Source organism: Typopeltis vanoorti, chromosome 20 (genome assembly GCF_054136105.1).
Source record: "Typopeltis vanoorti isolate ZY-2024b chromosome 20, IOZ_Tvanoo_1.0, whole genome shotgun sequence".
In the NCBI taxonomy this organism is placed as follows: domain Eukaryota; kingdom Metazoa; phylum Arthropoda; class Arachnida; order Uropygi; family Thelyphonidae; genus Typopeltis; species Typopeltis vanoorti.
Genome location: NC_143568.1, coordinates 24,825,244 through 24,837,460, shown reverse-complemented (window position 1 = coordinate 24,837,460; position 12,217 = coordinate 24,825,244). Strand labels below are relative to the sequence as shown.

The window sequence follows — 12,217 nt, the reverse complement described above, 5'->3', positions numbered from 1 at the left end:
CTGAGAGCATGATAGGTGTAGGAACAATAAATGAGTTGAACACGCTGTTTAATGAGCTGTGTGTGTGTGACATCTCACATGATGAGTATTCTGACTTTGTGGAAGTCTGATAATGACAATAATCAAGTCACAGGATGTTCTATCATCAGTGGGTATGCATTATATCATATTATCTACTTTGTAAGTTATTTAGCATGAAAAAATATTAATATTTCACCTATTATTGAAGATTGCATCCTTTATTGTTCCTATAAGTGATTTTTTGGTTGCAATCATAGAACCAGTAAATATGTCATTAACTCCACAGAAGTATAGGCCATACAATTTTGGAGCATCAATTTCCACTGCTCCCTTTGGAAGTCTTGATATTCCTACTTCTTGGTCATCAATTCTCATTATCAACCTATATAAAATTGAAAAATTATCAAATATCTTGCCTTATGTACATTTTAAGGATTTCCAAACAGCAATACAAAGTAAAATAAAAACATATTTATAATAAAAACTAATATTAGCATTAGTAATAATACATCTCATTATATTCAAATCTATACAGAACCATTATTATTATTAGACACCTCCAGGGAGTCCAAAGACTCATCGAGGGAAGACACCTGCTTTACAGCTGTCTCCACCACTCAATTCACCAACTTACCGCAACTATACCAATGCCATCTACCGCCAACCACCACCACCACTAATATTTCCAAAGACAATCACAAACATCCATGCCCACGGCAGGATTTGAACCCGCAGCCTTTTGGCTGGAGAGCGGATATGCGATCATCTGAATTATTGAACATATGAATATGAATAATATGAATATGAATAATTTGAATATGAATAATTTGTTAATGGGGATAGTGACGGATATGACTGAGAGTATATAATACATAGACAACTTTCACTATACTCAACGTGCAGGATTTACAGGAATAATTCTTATAGGAGCAGTTTGCTACAGTTATCAATTATAAAAATAATAATATAAATATTATTATTTATATAAAGTGGAATATGGATGGAGTATGAGTGGAGAAGTGGAGACTGAGCAGGTATATGTGGTAAGCAGTGATAAGAGTGACAAAGGTGATTTGACAGGTGTAGTGAGGAAATCACAATCAACATATGGCTTGGATAGGAATGGCTATAGACCTAAAAATGAACTGTGTTTGTTTACAAATTATCAGAAATAAAGGGGATGAAATGGTTTCAGTGATTGAGTTTATTCGCCCCCAAATCATTGGAATAAGTGAAGCATGGTTGAAAAGATGATATTGTAACGGGAATAGAAATGAAAGGGTACAGCATTTTTTATGAGGATAGAAAGGGCAGGAAGGGAGGGGGGAGTTCTGCTCATGATAACAGGGGAAGTAAGTCCGCACGTGGATGTTGAGAGGAAGACATATTTAGCTGGATGTTGCTATAGACCTGGGAATGTGGAAGGTGGTGATGAAGAAATGTATAAACAACTCGGATTAGGGAACAAAGGAAGGGTAATTATTATTGGTGATTTTAATTATGGCTGTATAGATTGGAATGAAGAGATAGCATTTCGGAATAAGGAAAGTGAATTTCTCGAGTTCTTGAGAGATAACTATCTCAGGCGCAGTACGTAAAGGAAGGCACACCAGGATCAAGAGTTATAGATCTGATCATTCCATCAGAGGATGTAACTGTTTGAGGGGGTTTCACATTTTCTTCCAGTTGGTGTAAGTGATCATGAAGTAATCACCTGTGTTGTGGCTAGTCATATGCAGGCTTTTGCGAGGAAAGGATATATATGTGGAATTATAAGGCTGGTAATTATGACAAGCTTAGGAGACAACTTTGAGCTATAACATGGAACAAGGAGTTGAGCGGTAAGGAAATAAATGCTGCATAGGAACTTACAAAGAAATACATAACAGCATCAATGTACGAATGTATCCTTAAGGCCAAAAGGCTGAATAAGGTAGGTGTAAAATGGATGAATGGGGAGCTTAAGCATGAAATCTGGAAAAAGAAAGTACTTCGGAGGAAGTACAAGATGAATAATGGTAATCAGTCACATGAAGAATATAAAGAATAAGCCTGGAGAGTGACTCAGTAAGAAAAACAAAAGTAGAGTATGAGCAGAAATTGGCAAATCAAGCTAAGAAAAACCCTAGAGAGTTTTTCAGATATGTGGCAAATAGAAGGAAGAATGATCATGGAAAGATGAAGTTAAGGGATGAAAGTAGTAGAATGGTAACTGCTGCAGAAGACATTTGAGGTATTCAGTGATCAATTTATAAGTGTGTCTCATCCTGATCAGGGTGGAATCATGAGTAACTTAAGTGTAGAGGACATAGGAGAGGACAGTTTAATTGTGAGTGAGCAGGAGGTATTTGAGGAAATAAATAACCTTGATGTTAATAAAAGTGATAGGATTTGACATATCACCACACATCTTAAGGGAATGTTCCAGGGAATTGACAGTAGCATTGGCATGCCTGTTTAATAAGAGTTTTGCAACAGCACAGGTTTCAAGGGAGTGGAAGGAGGGTAAAATTGTTCCACTACATAAAGGCAGTGATAATGGGACAGTGAAAGGCAATGTGCAGAAAAAGAGGTCTGGAGTTTGTTGATGTTTGGAGTGTGTTTGAAGGAAAAAGGCAGTTGTATGCTAGAGATGGACTGCATCTTAACATGGAAGGACATAAGAGATTGAAGAAGTTATTGTTTTCTGAACAGGTTGAAGTTATTGGGCAGGGAAACTAATATTGAAAAGGTTGAGTGTAAGAGAGAGAAACTTTAGCACTGATTGTGTAGGTGGCGCTAGTGTCCTTGGTAAATGTGGCGGTCGAGTTAAGCTAGTCTAGAAAACGTGTTTTTAAAATTAAATATAGTGTGGCTTTTTGTCACAAATTGTGCTAAAATTGTGCATCGGTTAGAAACAAGTGTCCTTCAGTGGTATTATTGTTTAGAACTGTGTTGTATATATTGTGTTTTCACTGCCGTTTGTTTCACTATATCAACGTGTAAAGATGGCGTCCAACAAGAAACGTACGTCAGCGGCGCGCAGGACTTCTACTATTACACGAAAGGCTGGCTCAGCGTTAGATTTTTCGCAATGGATGCGTTGCGGAAACTGCTACATGTATGCACCGAAAAATGTGAAGGATCTGTGGTCGGTCTGGCAAAATGAAAAGAAAGAAAATGTCGACGTATGTGAGAAGTGTCGGGATAGGCTGGAGCGTTTAGGAATGGAAGCTGACATCGGGACCGTAGCGGAAGAACTTCGGCGGGAGTTTATGAAAATGAAAAATGACCTTCATCTTCTTCATGAGGAAGTGGAAGTGATCGGTAAGGAGATACTGGAAGTTAAAGCTGAGTTTAATGTGTTAAACAGAGAAATTAGGACTATAGAGATTACTTTAGCTGAAGTAACTAGAACAGGATTACATATGGGTGAGTCTTTGGTGAATGATTCAGTAATAAATAGTATGGGAGTGATTGGGAGTCAACATAATAAAACCACAAGTGGCCAAGAAGAAATGAGATGTAGTGAGAGTGGGGAGGTAAGTAATAGAGAGTTGAGTAATGAAGCTGGGAGAGTCATGCTGAATAGTGTAGAGAATGAGTCCATGAGTGTGAACTTGAATGAAGTTAATAGTGGTAAAATATATGGTGATTCTATGATTAAGGGTATGGAGAGTGGTATGCATGAGGAGTGCTTGGCTGATGGTACAATAGAAAGAGTGGCTTTAGCAATAAAGAGAGGGCATGAAACAGACAAGATGATAGTTATGGTGGGTACGAATGACCTGAGAGGTAGTATAAATCGGGTAGGAAAAGATTTAAGAACATTATTAGATATTGTGAAGAGGAAAAGTGTCAATGGGAGAATAGTGTGTGTGCTGCCTCGTTTTGACAATTACGAGTTAAGTAGACGAGCAATGATAATGAACGATATGATTGCAAGAATGTGCAGAAAAAGAGGTCTGGAGTTTGTTGATGTTTGGAGTGTGTTTGAAGGAAAAAGGCAGTTGTATGCTAGAGATGGACTGCATCTTAACATGGAAGGACATAAGAGATTGAAGAAGTTATTGTTTTCTGAACAGGTTGAAGTTATTGGGCAGGGAAACTAATATTGAAAAGGTTGAGTGTAAGAGAGAGAAACTTTAGCACTGATTGTGTATTTATTGATCCTTACAGGCAGAATAAATTGCAGAAGAGAGGGGGAAAAAATCGGCATAGGACTACGGTAGTTAGTGACTTATATATCAGTTCTAAAGCCGGTACAAGATCTAGAGGGAATCTGCAATTTTTGTATACCAATGCTAGAAGCATTAGAAATAAGAGAGAAGAATTTTTGGCATTAGTCAGTGAAATCTCACCAAAAGTTGTAGGCATTAGTGAAACTTGGCTGTCAGCAGAAGATGTGGTCACTGGAATTGAATGTGATGGGTACAGTATTTTCAGGGAGGATAGAGAAGATAGAACAGGAGGAGGAGTACTGTTGATGATAGCTGATGTGTTGCAGCCAAAGAAAGTAGTATATCATGATGATAGACATGTGAATGAGAGTTCATTTGAGGCAGTCTGGTGCGAAATAGTGACCAACGCAACCAAATATACAGTTGGATGCTGCTATAGGCCAGGGAGTACAGGGGGAGATATTGAATTCATGCATCAGCAACTTAGTGCAATGAGTGAAGGCTTAGTGATTATTATGGGGGATTTTAATTATGGTGATATCAATTGGAAGGAGGAAATATCACGTAGCAAAAAGGAAATGGAGTTCATACATCTGCTACGAGATAATTACTTGAAACAGCACGTAACTGAAGGGACACGTGGTGTGAGAGTGTTGGACCAAGAGATTGATCCAAGAGATTGATGAGGCTAGGGACTTAGGGGTATTGGTAGATAAGGAGATGAAGTTCAGAGGACACATTGCTAAGGTGTCCAAGATTGCACATAGGATTACTTGGTTGTTGAGGAACACACTGACATCCAGAGATAAAGAGGTTATTATTCCCCTTTATAAAGCATTGATACTTCCACATTTGGATTACTGTGCTCAGGTCTGGTCACCTGGATTCCTTGGAGATGAGGAGGCTGTGGAGAGGGTTCAGAGAAGAGTGACCAAGTTGGTGAGTGATATAAAAAATGCTCCCTACATTGATAGATTGAGAGCTTGTGGATTGCAGAGATTGGCTGATAGGCGAAGAAGAGGGGATATGATAGAAACATTCAAATTACTAAAAGGTTTTTATAGGATTGATGCAGGGGAAATGTTTCAGCTGTGTGATAGTGATGGAAGAACAAGAGGTCATCTCTGGAAATTAAAGAAGAGTGTGGTTAACAAAGGTGTCAGAACAAGGTTTTTTGCCTGGAGGGTGGTGAATGAGTGGAATTCATTGCCTGACTTTGTTGTGAGCTCTTCATCTGTAAATGAATTCAAGAAGAGATATGACAGATATTGTTTTGCTAGTTTGGGTCTCCCGCGATGAGTCTACTGACTCCATGGAGATACCCGTAATAATAATAATAATAAGGCTGTAGCTTCAAATTATAGGCCAGTCTGTATATCTGGAGTTGTGGTGAAGATCCTGGAGAGATTGGTGAGAAGTAGGATACAGAAATGGGTTGATAACAGCAGTATTCTCTGTGGTTATCAGCATGGGTTTGATAAGAGGAAATCATATTTCCCTAACCTATTTAGGTACTATAACAAGGTGACAAATACCTTGGACAAGGGAGATGTGTATACAGTGGTGTACTTGGATTTTGCAAAGGCTTTTGATAGACTGCCACATGAAAAGATCTTTAATAAATTGAAACAGATGGGATTGGATAAATAACTTTTGTGTTGGATCAGTGACTGGCTGTTGGATAGGTATCAGAAAGTTGTATACAGGGATGCAGTATCTCGAAAGAGAAAGGTCACCAGTGGTGTGCCGCAGGGGTCAGTTTTGGGGCCATTGTTGTTCAATTTGTATGTTAATGATATTGGGTCGAGTTTAACTAATGATATCCAGCTGTTTGCAGATGATGTGAACCTGGGGAGAGCAATGCACAGTCAGGCTGATGGGCAAGTAAGTGGAACTACTGTATCAGTTCAATGTTGTCAAGTGTAAGGTTTTTGAGATTTGGTAAGCAACGATGGGATGCAAAGTATACACTTGGTGGGGAAACTTTAACAGAAGTAGAGGAAATGAGAGATCTAGGAGTGATGGCAGACAAGGATCTGAAATTCAGGGGCCACATTGCACAAGTTGTGAAGACATTACATCGAATAATGGCAATGATGCAGAGAACCCTGACATGAAGAAATAGAGAGGTCATGATTCCATTGTATAAGGCATTGATCAGGATTATTGTGCACAGATTTGGTAACTAGGTTTTCATGGTGGCGAGGATATGTTGGAAAGGGTCCAGAGAAGATTCAAAAAAGGTAGTTAGTGGTCTTTGGAATGTGGAGTATGAGGACAGATTGAGAGAGTGCAAGTTGTAGAGCCTTGTGAACAGGAGGAAGAGGGGGGGGGGAGATATGATTGAGACATATAAGCTGGTCAGGGGTTGTTATCAGGTAGACAGGTAAGAGATTTTTCATAGAATGGGAGAGGGGAGTAGACCAAGAGGTCATTGCTGGAAACTGTATAAGGAGGGTGTGAGCAAAGGAGCAAGAAGCAGGTCTTTGCATGGAGGGTGTGGAATGCATTGTTCGAGTGTGTTGTGGATGTGGACACATTGAATCAGTTTAAGACGCGGTTGGATGAGCATTGTATGCAATAGTGAGTACTTCCCACGATGAGTCTCTACCTCCATGGAGGTCAAACGTTGATAATAATAATAATAATAATTATCTCCAGAGCACCCACCATGGAATCAAATGATTCATAATAGGAGATCCTCAGTATCAAACATAATCATCATAAAAACGTATATTAAATTTGTTCACTCTTTGTTTCCACAGTCTTAGGTAATGTATTCAACTCTTCCACCACTCTCTAAGCAAAAAGCCTGCTACTCATTCTCACACACATGAACCGTATACAGCTTCTATGAAAGGCTTCTTATTCTGAATCTGTTTTCTACCACAGTGAAAAATTCTCATATGTATTAAGCTGATATAAACCCATAAATGCCTCAAACATATTATTTCTCTTGCCTGCAAGATGGGAAGATGAAGAGTGATACAGCAATGATATGTTGATCTGTCATCATATCCAACATTCTAAAGATTTAAATACCTAAGTCATTCTCTTGTCTGGATCTTTTCAAAATCTCTTCATCTCCTTGAAAATAAGGTGATCAAACTAATGCATTGTAGTCTAGTTCAGTTAAGGCATTCTTTTCTCATGACGATATTCATATTCATGTTCTCATCATTCCCACAATCTATTGCACTGTTTTCACAATTCTGGTAATGTAAACCATAAATTTTGGTTCCTTGTCACCATTCCCCCATTTCATCATCTCTCTGCCTTTTTAAATCCATTCTCATAAATTAAATATTCCCTTGAATATTCAATCTCTACCTTCCAAAACCTAATGCTTTGCAACAATGAACTGACAGTCCCTGATCTATTCACATAGAGTAAATTCAAATCTTCAGAGAGCAATAACATCAGTTGCATTACTCATAGTTCTCCCCAACTTTGCATCATTCACAAATAAAACTTCATATCACAACCATGAAAACCTCTCCTAATACACTGGTTTCCATAAATTAACGACCAAAGGAAAAAAATCACAATAACTCAAAAACTGTATGAATTTTTATGCAATTTGGTAAAAAGCAGCATGATATGAGATATGAAAGACACACCCACATAAATTGTAAATAAATAGTTTAATTCAGCAAAAAATAGGTACATGGAGATAATGGTCAAAATGAGATTGTTAAAGAACCTCAATAAGGAAAGGTCACCCTTCACAGAAATACAATGCCCACAATGATACTTCATACTGTTTATAATGGGATCCTGGATCTCACGTGGCAATACCAATCATTGCTCCTGCAAAATCTTTCCCAAGTCCCTCAAAGTTTTGGGAGGGAAGTTGAGAGCAGCAATATGTCTACCTAGAGCATCCCAGATATGCTCAATAGGATGGCGGTCAGGAGACCTGGATGGCCAGTCCATAGGCATGATAGTCTCTTCTTGAAAATGTTAGTCCATGAGCTTTGCTCAATGAGGACAAGTATTATTGTCTTGTAGGATAAATGTCACCCCTATCAAACTTACATATGGACAAACACAAGGGTCCAGGACCTTGTTTCTATAAGTTGCAGGATTCATGGTTCTGCTAGGAAGTACATACAAGTTGGTGCATCCACCCAACAATATGCCTTCCCAATGTGTCCCTGGTTCTCTCCAGATAAGAGCACCTTCATTCTATTTATATTTATAAGAGTACCTTCTTCATTTTAGAATTCTTCATTCTTCATCAACCAGATGAGGTCTTCAGTTCTCAGTTTTCCAGATTTTTACTGGATGTTATACTCACATACTACGTTATATGTTCATTTCCTGGACAGTCTTGCCATTATTCATTTTAAAAATCTGCCACTGATGCTCATAGTGACAACTCATATTTTGCCTGAACTTAGCTTCTTTTTCCTTAAAGTTTTCTTCAAGAATTTTTCCAGTCTCTTCTGAAGTATGTTTGAATAAACTTACCTTGTAAACTATGTATTGAAATTCCTCTGGAATTTGCAAATTTAGTTTTATTTTATTTTTTTATAGTTGGGTACTATGACAAAATCTATTCCACTCATTGAAATTTTACCCTCTGGCTAGTACTTTTGGATTATTATTATTATTAACATCTGACCTCCATGGATTCAAAGACTCATTGTGGGAGGTACACAAACTATCGCATACATAACACATCCAAACATGCCTTAAACTGATTTAATGTGTCTGATTTCATAACACACACAGGCAATGCATTCTACTCACCATCCATTTAGTTTAATCTTTTATCCAAGTGTCAGCAAACAAAGTTTGCGCCTGAACGTATCTTCAGGACTGGGGTAAGGTGGTACAACACCAGGACAACTCGTTGCAAAGGTGGAGCAAGTAACCAACACTCTTATCTCAGTATCTCCTATAATGCAAAACATATCTCCTTGCAGATATGTCTAATGTTATGCATTAAGGGAAGGGCCACAACCCAGACTAGTTTCGACCTTTATTGAGGTCTCTTCAGTGGGAGCCAGGCAGAAGCATTAGCAGGTCATCTCTACCTATAGGAGTTGCCAAATGGTGTGCCACCCTTTTTTAATAAATTACTCTGGATTTAGAGAAAGATGTTGAAAGTTACTGCTAATGCTTCTGCCTGGTATCTCCACTTGGGCCTGGCTCCCACTGAAGAGACCTCAATAAAGGTTGAAACTAGTCTGGGTTGTGGCCCTTCCCTTATTTCATAACATTAGACATATCCGCAAGGAGATGTGTTTTGCATTATAGGAGATACTGAGATAGGAGTGTTGGTAGCCTGCTCCACCTTTGCAAGGAGTTGCCCTGGTGTTGTACCAACTTACCCCAGTCCTGAAGATACTTTCAGGTGCAAACTTTGTTTGCTCACACTTGGATAAAGGATTAAACTAATTTTATTATACTCTAACCAAGTGAAAAATAAACTTTCAACATCTTTCTCTAAATCCAGAGTAATTTATTAAAAAAGGGTGGCACACCATTTGGCAACTCCTATAGGTAGAGATGACCTGCTAATGCTTCTGCCTGGTATCTCCACTTGGGCCTGGCTCCCACTGAAGAGACCTCAATAAAGGTTGAAACCAGTCTGGGTTGTGGCCCTTCCCTTAATGCATAACATTAGACATATCCGCAAGGAGATGCGTTTTGCATTATAGGAGATACTGAGATAGAAGTGTTGGTAGCTTGCTCCACCTTTGCGAGGAGTCGTCCTGGTGTTGCATCACCTTACCCCAGTCCTGAAGATACTTTCAGGCGCAAACTTTGTTTGCTCACACTTGGATAAAGGATTAAACTAATTTTATTATACTCTAACCAAGTGAAAAATAAACTTTCATCACCATCCACTCTCTTTGAAAAGTACCTTTTCCTCACTCCCAGCTCACACTCTCCTAATACAGTTTTCAGGAATGGTCTATTGTTCTATTCCCCTCTCCCATTCTATGAAAAATTTTTTCCATGTTAACCTGGTAACCAACCCTGACCAACTTATATGTCTTAGTCATACTCCCCCCCCCATCCCCCACACACACCTCCTATTCAGGAGGCTTTAAATTATATTCTTTTAATTCCAAAGACCGGTTACTACTTTTGTAAATCTTCTCTGGAGCCTTTCAAGCATATCCTTGTCACAGCGAAAACCAAGTGGCCAAATATATGCATAATAATCCATATGAGGCCAGATCAAGGCCTTATAAAATGGAATCACCCTCTTTATTTCTGCATATCAATGTCCTTTGAATAAATGCCATTATCCAATTTGATAACTTGTGCAATGTGGCCCCTAAATTTCAGCTCCTTGTCCATCACCACTCCCACAGATCTCTAATCTCCTTCAAAGTTTCCCCTACCAAGTGTACATTTTGCATCCCATCATTGCTTACCAAATTTCAAAACCTTACACTTTGCAACACTGAAGTGACAGTTCCACTTACCTACCCATTCACACAATCTATTCAATTTCTCCTATAAGGTGGTAACATCTGCTTGACTTTATAATTATGCGGCATAAATACTGCAACATTTTTATATCTCCAATATCTAAGCATTTCTGGTTCCACATATTCTGCTCTAGCTTTGTTTAGATATTTCACTTTTCTGATAGCTTTTTTTCTAGCTCAAATACAATATGTACTGCTGACTGCATTACTGTTGAATATTTCCTGCCACTGCTTTTACTGTTTCATTTAACAGTCATTTCAAATGAATTATTTCAACAACCAGGATAGCTTTATCTTCAGTATTTGCATCACCCATTTTTTTATTATGCAGACTCCTCTTAGCAATCAAAGTCAAACTCATCAAGCCAGAGCTTATTCCAGATTGTACACTACCTAAATACCCAGCACATCATTCTCTGAAAATATAGTCACATCATCATTTGAAGCTAATTTCATACAGTGAACCATGTAGTCCAAATTCCTCTCATGAGGAATTTGGACTACATGTGTTTCCTAATCACACTCTTAATCAGTTTCCATGGATGGTTGTTTGGTTAATTACAAGTTTATTACTGCAAGGACAGCAAAGGTCATACTGTGCCAAACCAACCAAACCCAAGGTTACACCTGTACTCAAGGTAATATTAAAAAGTAAATTTTTTTAAAAATTCAGCAGCAAACAAAGCAGTAGCCATGTATAAATAGAATTTATAATCAAACATGTTTGTATATATTAATTCTTTATAAAAACCTAAAAACTTCATGCATTTTATCTGAGTCTGATAAGATCTGCATTAGTCTATATAAGACTTAAAACAGTGTAGTAAAAAATTAAATCCTTTCTCCAGTGAAGTGCTGGCAATTCACCACAATATGACATTGTGAGACGCATGCTGCATTGTTCATACATAGGTAGGTCATCAGCCCTCAGTAAATACAAACTGGAACAAGTTCTGCTCTTCTGTTTTCCATAAAATTGGGTGATTCTGCTTAATCTTGTGCAATTTATTGTGCCAGTTTCTTTCCATAATGACTGCCTTTCGGTTATTAACTTGAATCTCAAACACTGTTTGTAGTTTATATATGGGACTGACAAACAGTACCTGGAAAATGTGAGCTGATCTCGCAACTGAATCTGCAGTCTCATTTCCCTTAATTCCAGTGTAGCTGGAATCAGGCATAGCTGAATTTCAAAACTAAGGTCTTTCAATTTGTCAACAGCTGTAGACCCTTGCAAAGCACTGGATGTGAATTGTACACAAGAGGTGAGATAGAGCTCAATGAGTCAGTAAATTTATACTTTTGATATCGGTTTTCTTTTATATGCACAAGATGAACTGCATACAATTCTGTGTATTATTGTTGCAATCAAGTAGGAAATGATAAAGTCAGGAAAATATTATTATTATTATTATTATCATCATCATTATTATCGCAAGACCCCATGGAGTCAAAGTTTCATCTAGGAGGTCCTTTTGTCATACACCTCATCATACCGTGACTTAAATGAACTAAAATTTTATGCAAACACCACACTCTCAGGCATGGCATTCCAATCATTCAAAACTCTGCATGCAAAAAAAC

The 12,217-nt window shown here is 38.1% G+C and overlaps 1 protein-coding gene across 1 annotated transcript in view; it reads right to left on the bottom strand.

Moving 5' to 3' along the window:
• LOC150095284 (laminin subunit alpha-1-like) overlaps window positions 1–12,217 on the bottom strand; it is a 1,249,242-nt gene that overhangs the window by 197,663 nt on the left and 1,039,362 nt on the right. Inside the window, exon 58 of the mRNA XM_090410638.1 lies at window positions 218–403. Coding sequence (XP_090266764.1) covers window positions 218–403 — 186 coding nt within the window. The remainder of the gene's footprint in view (window positions 1–217; window positions 404–12,217) is intronic.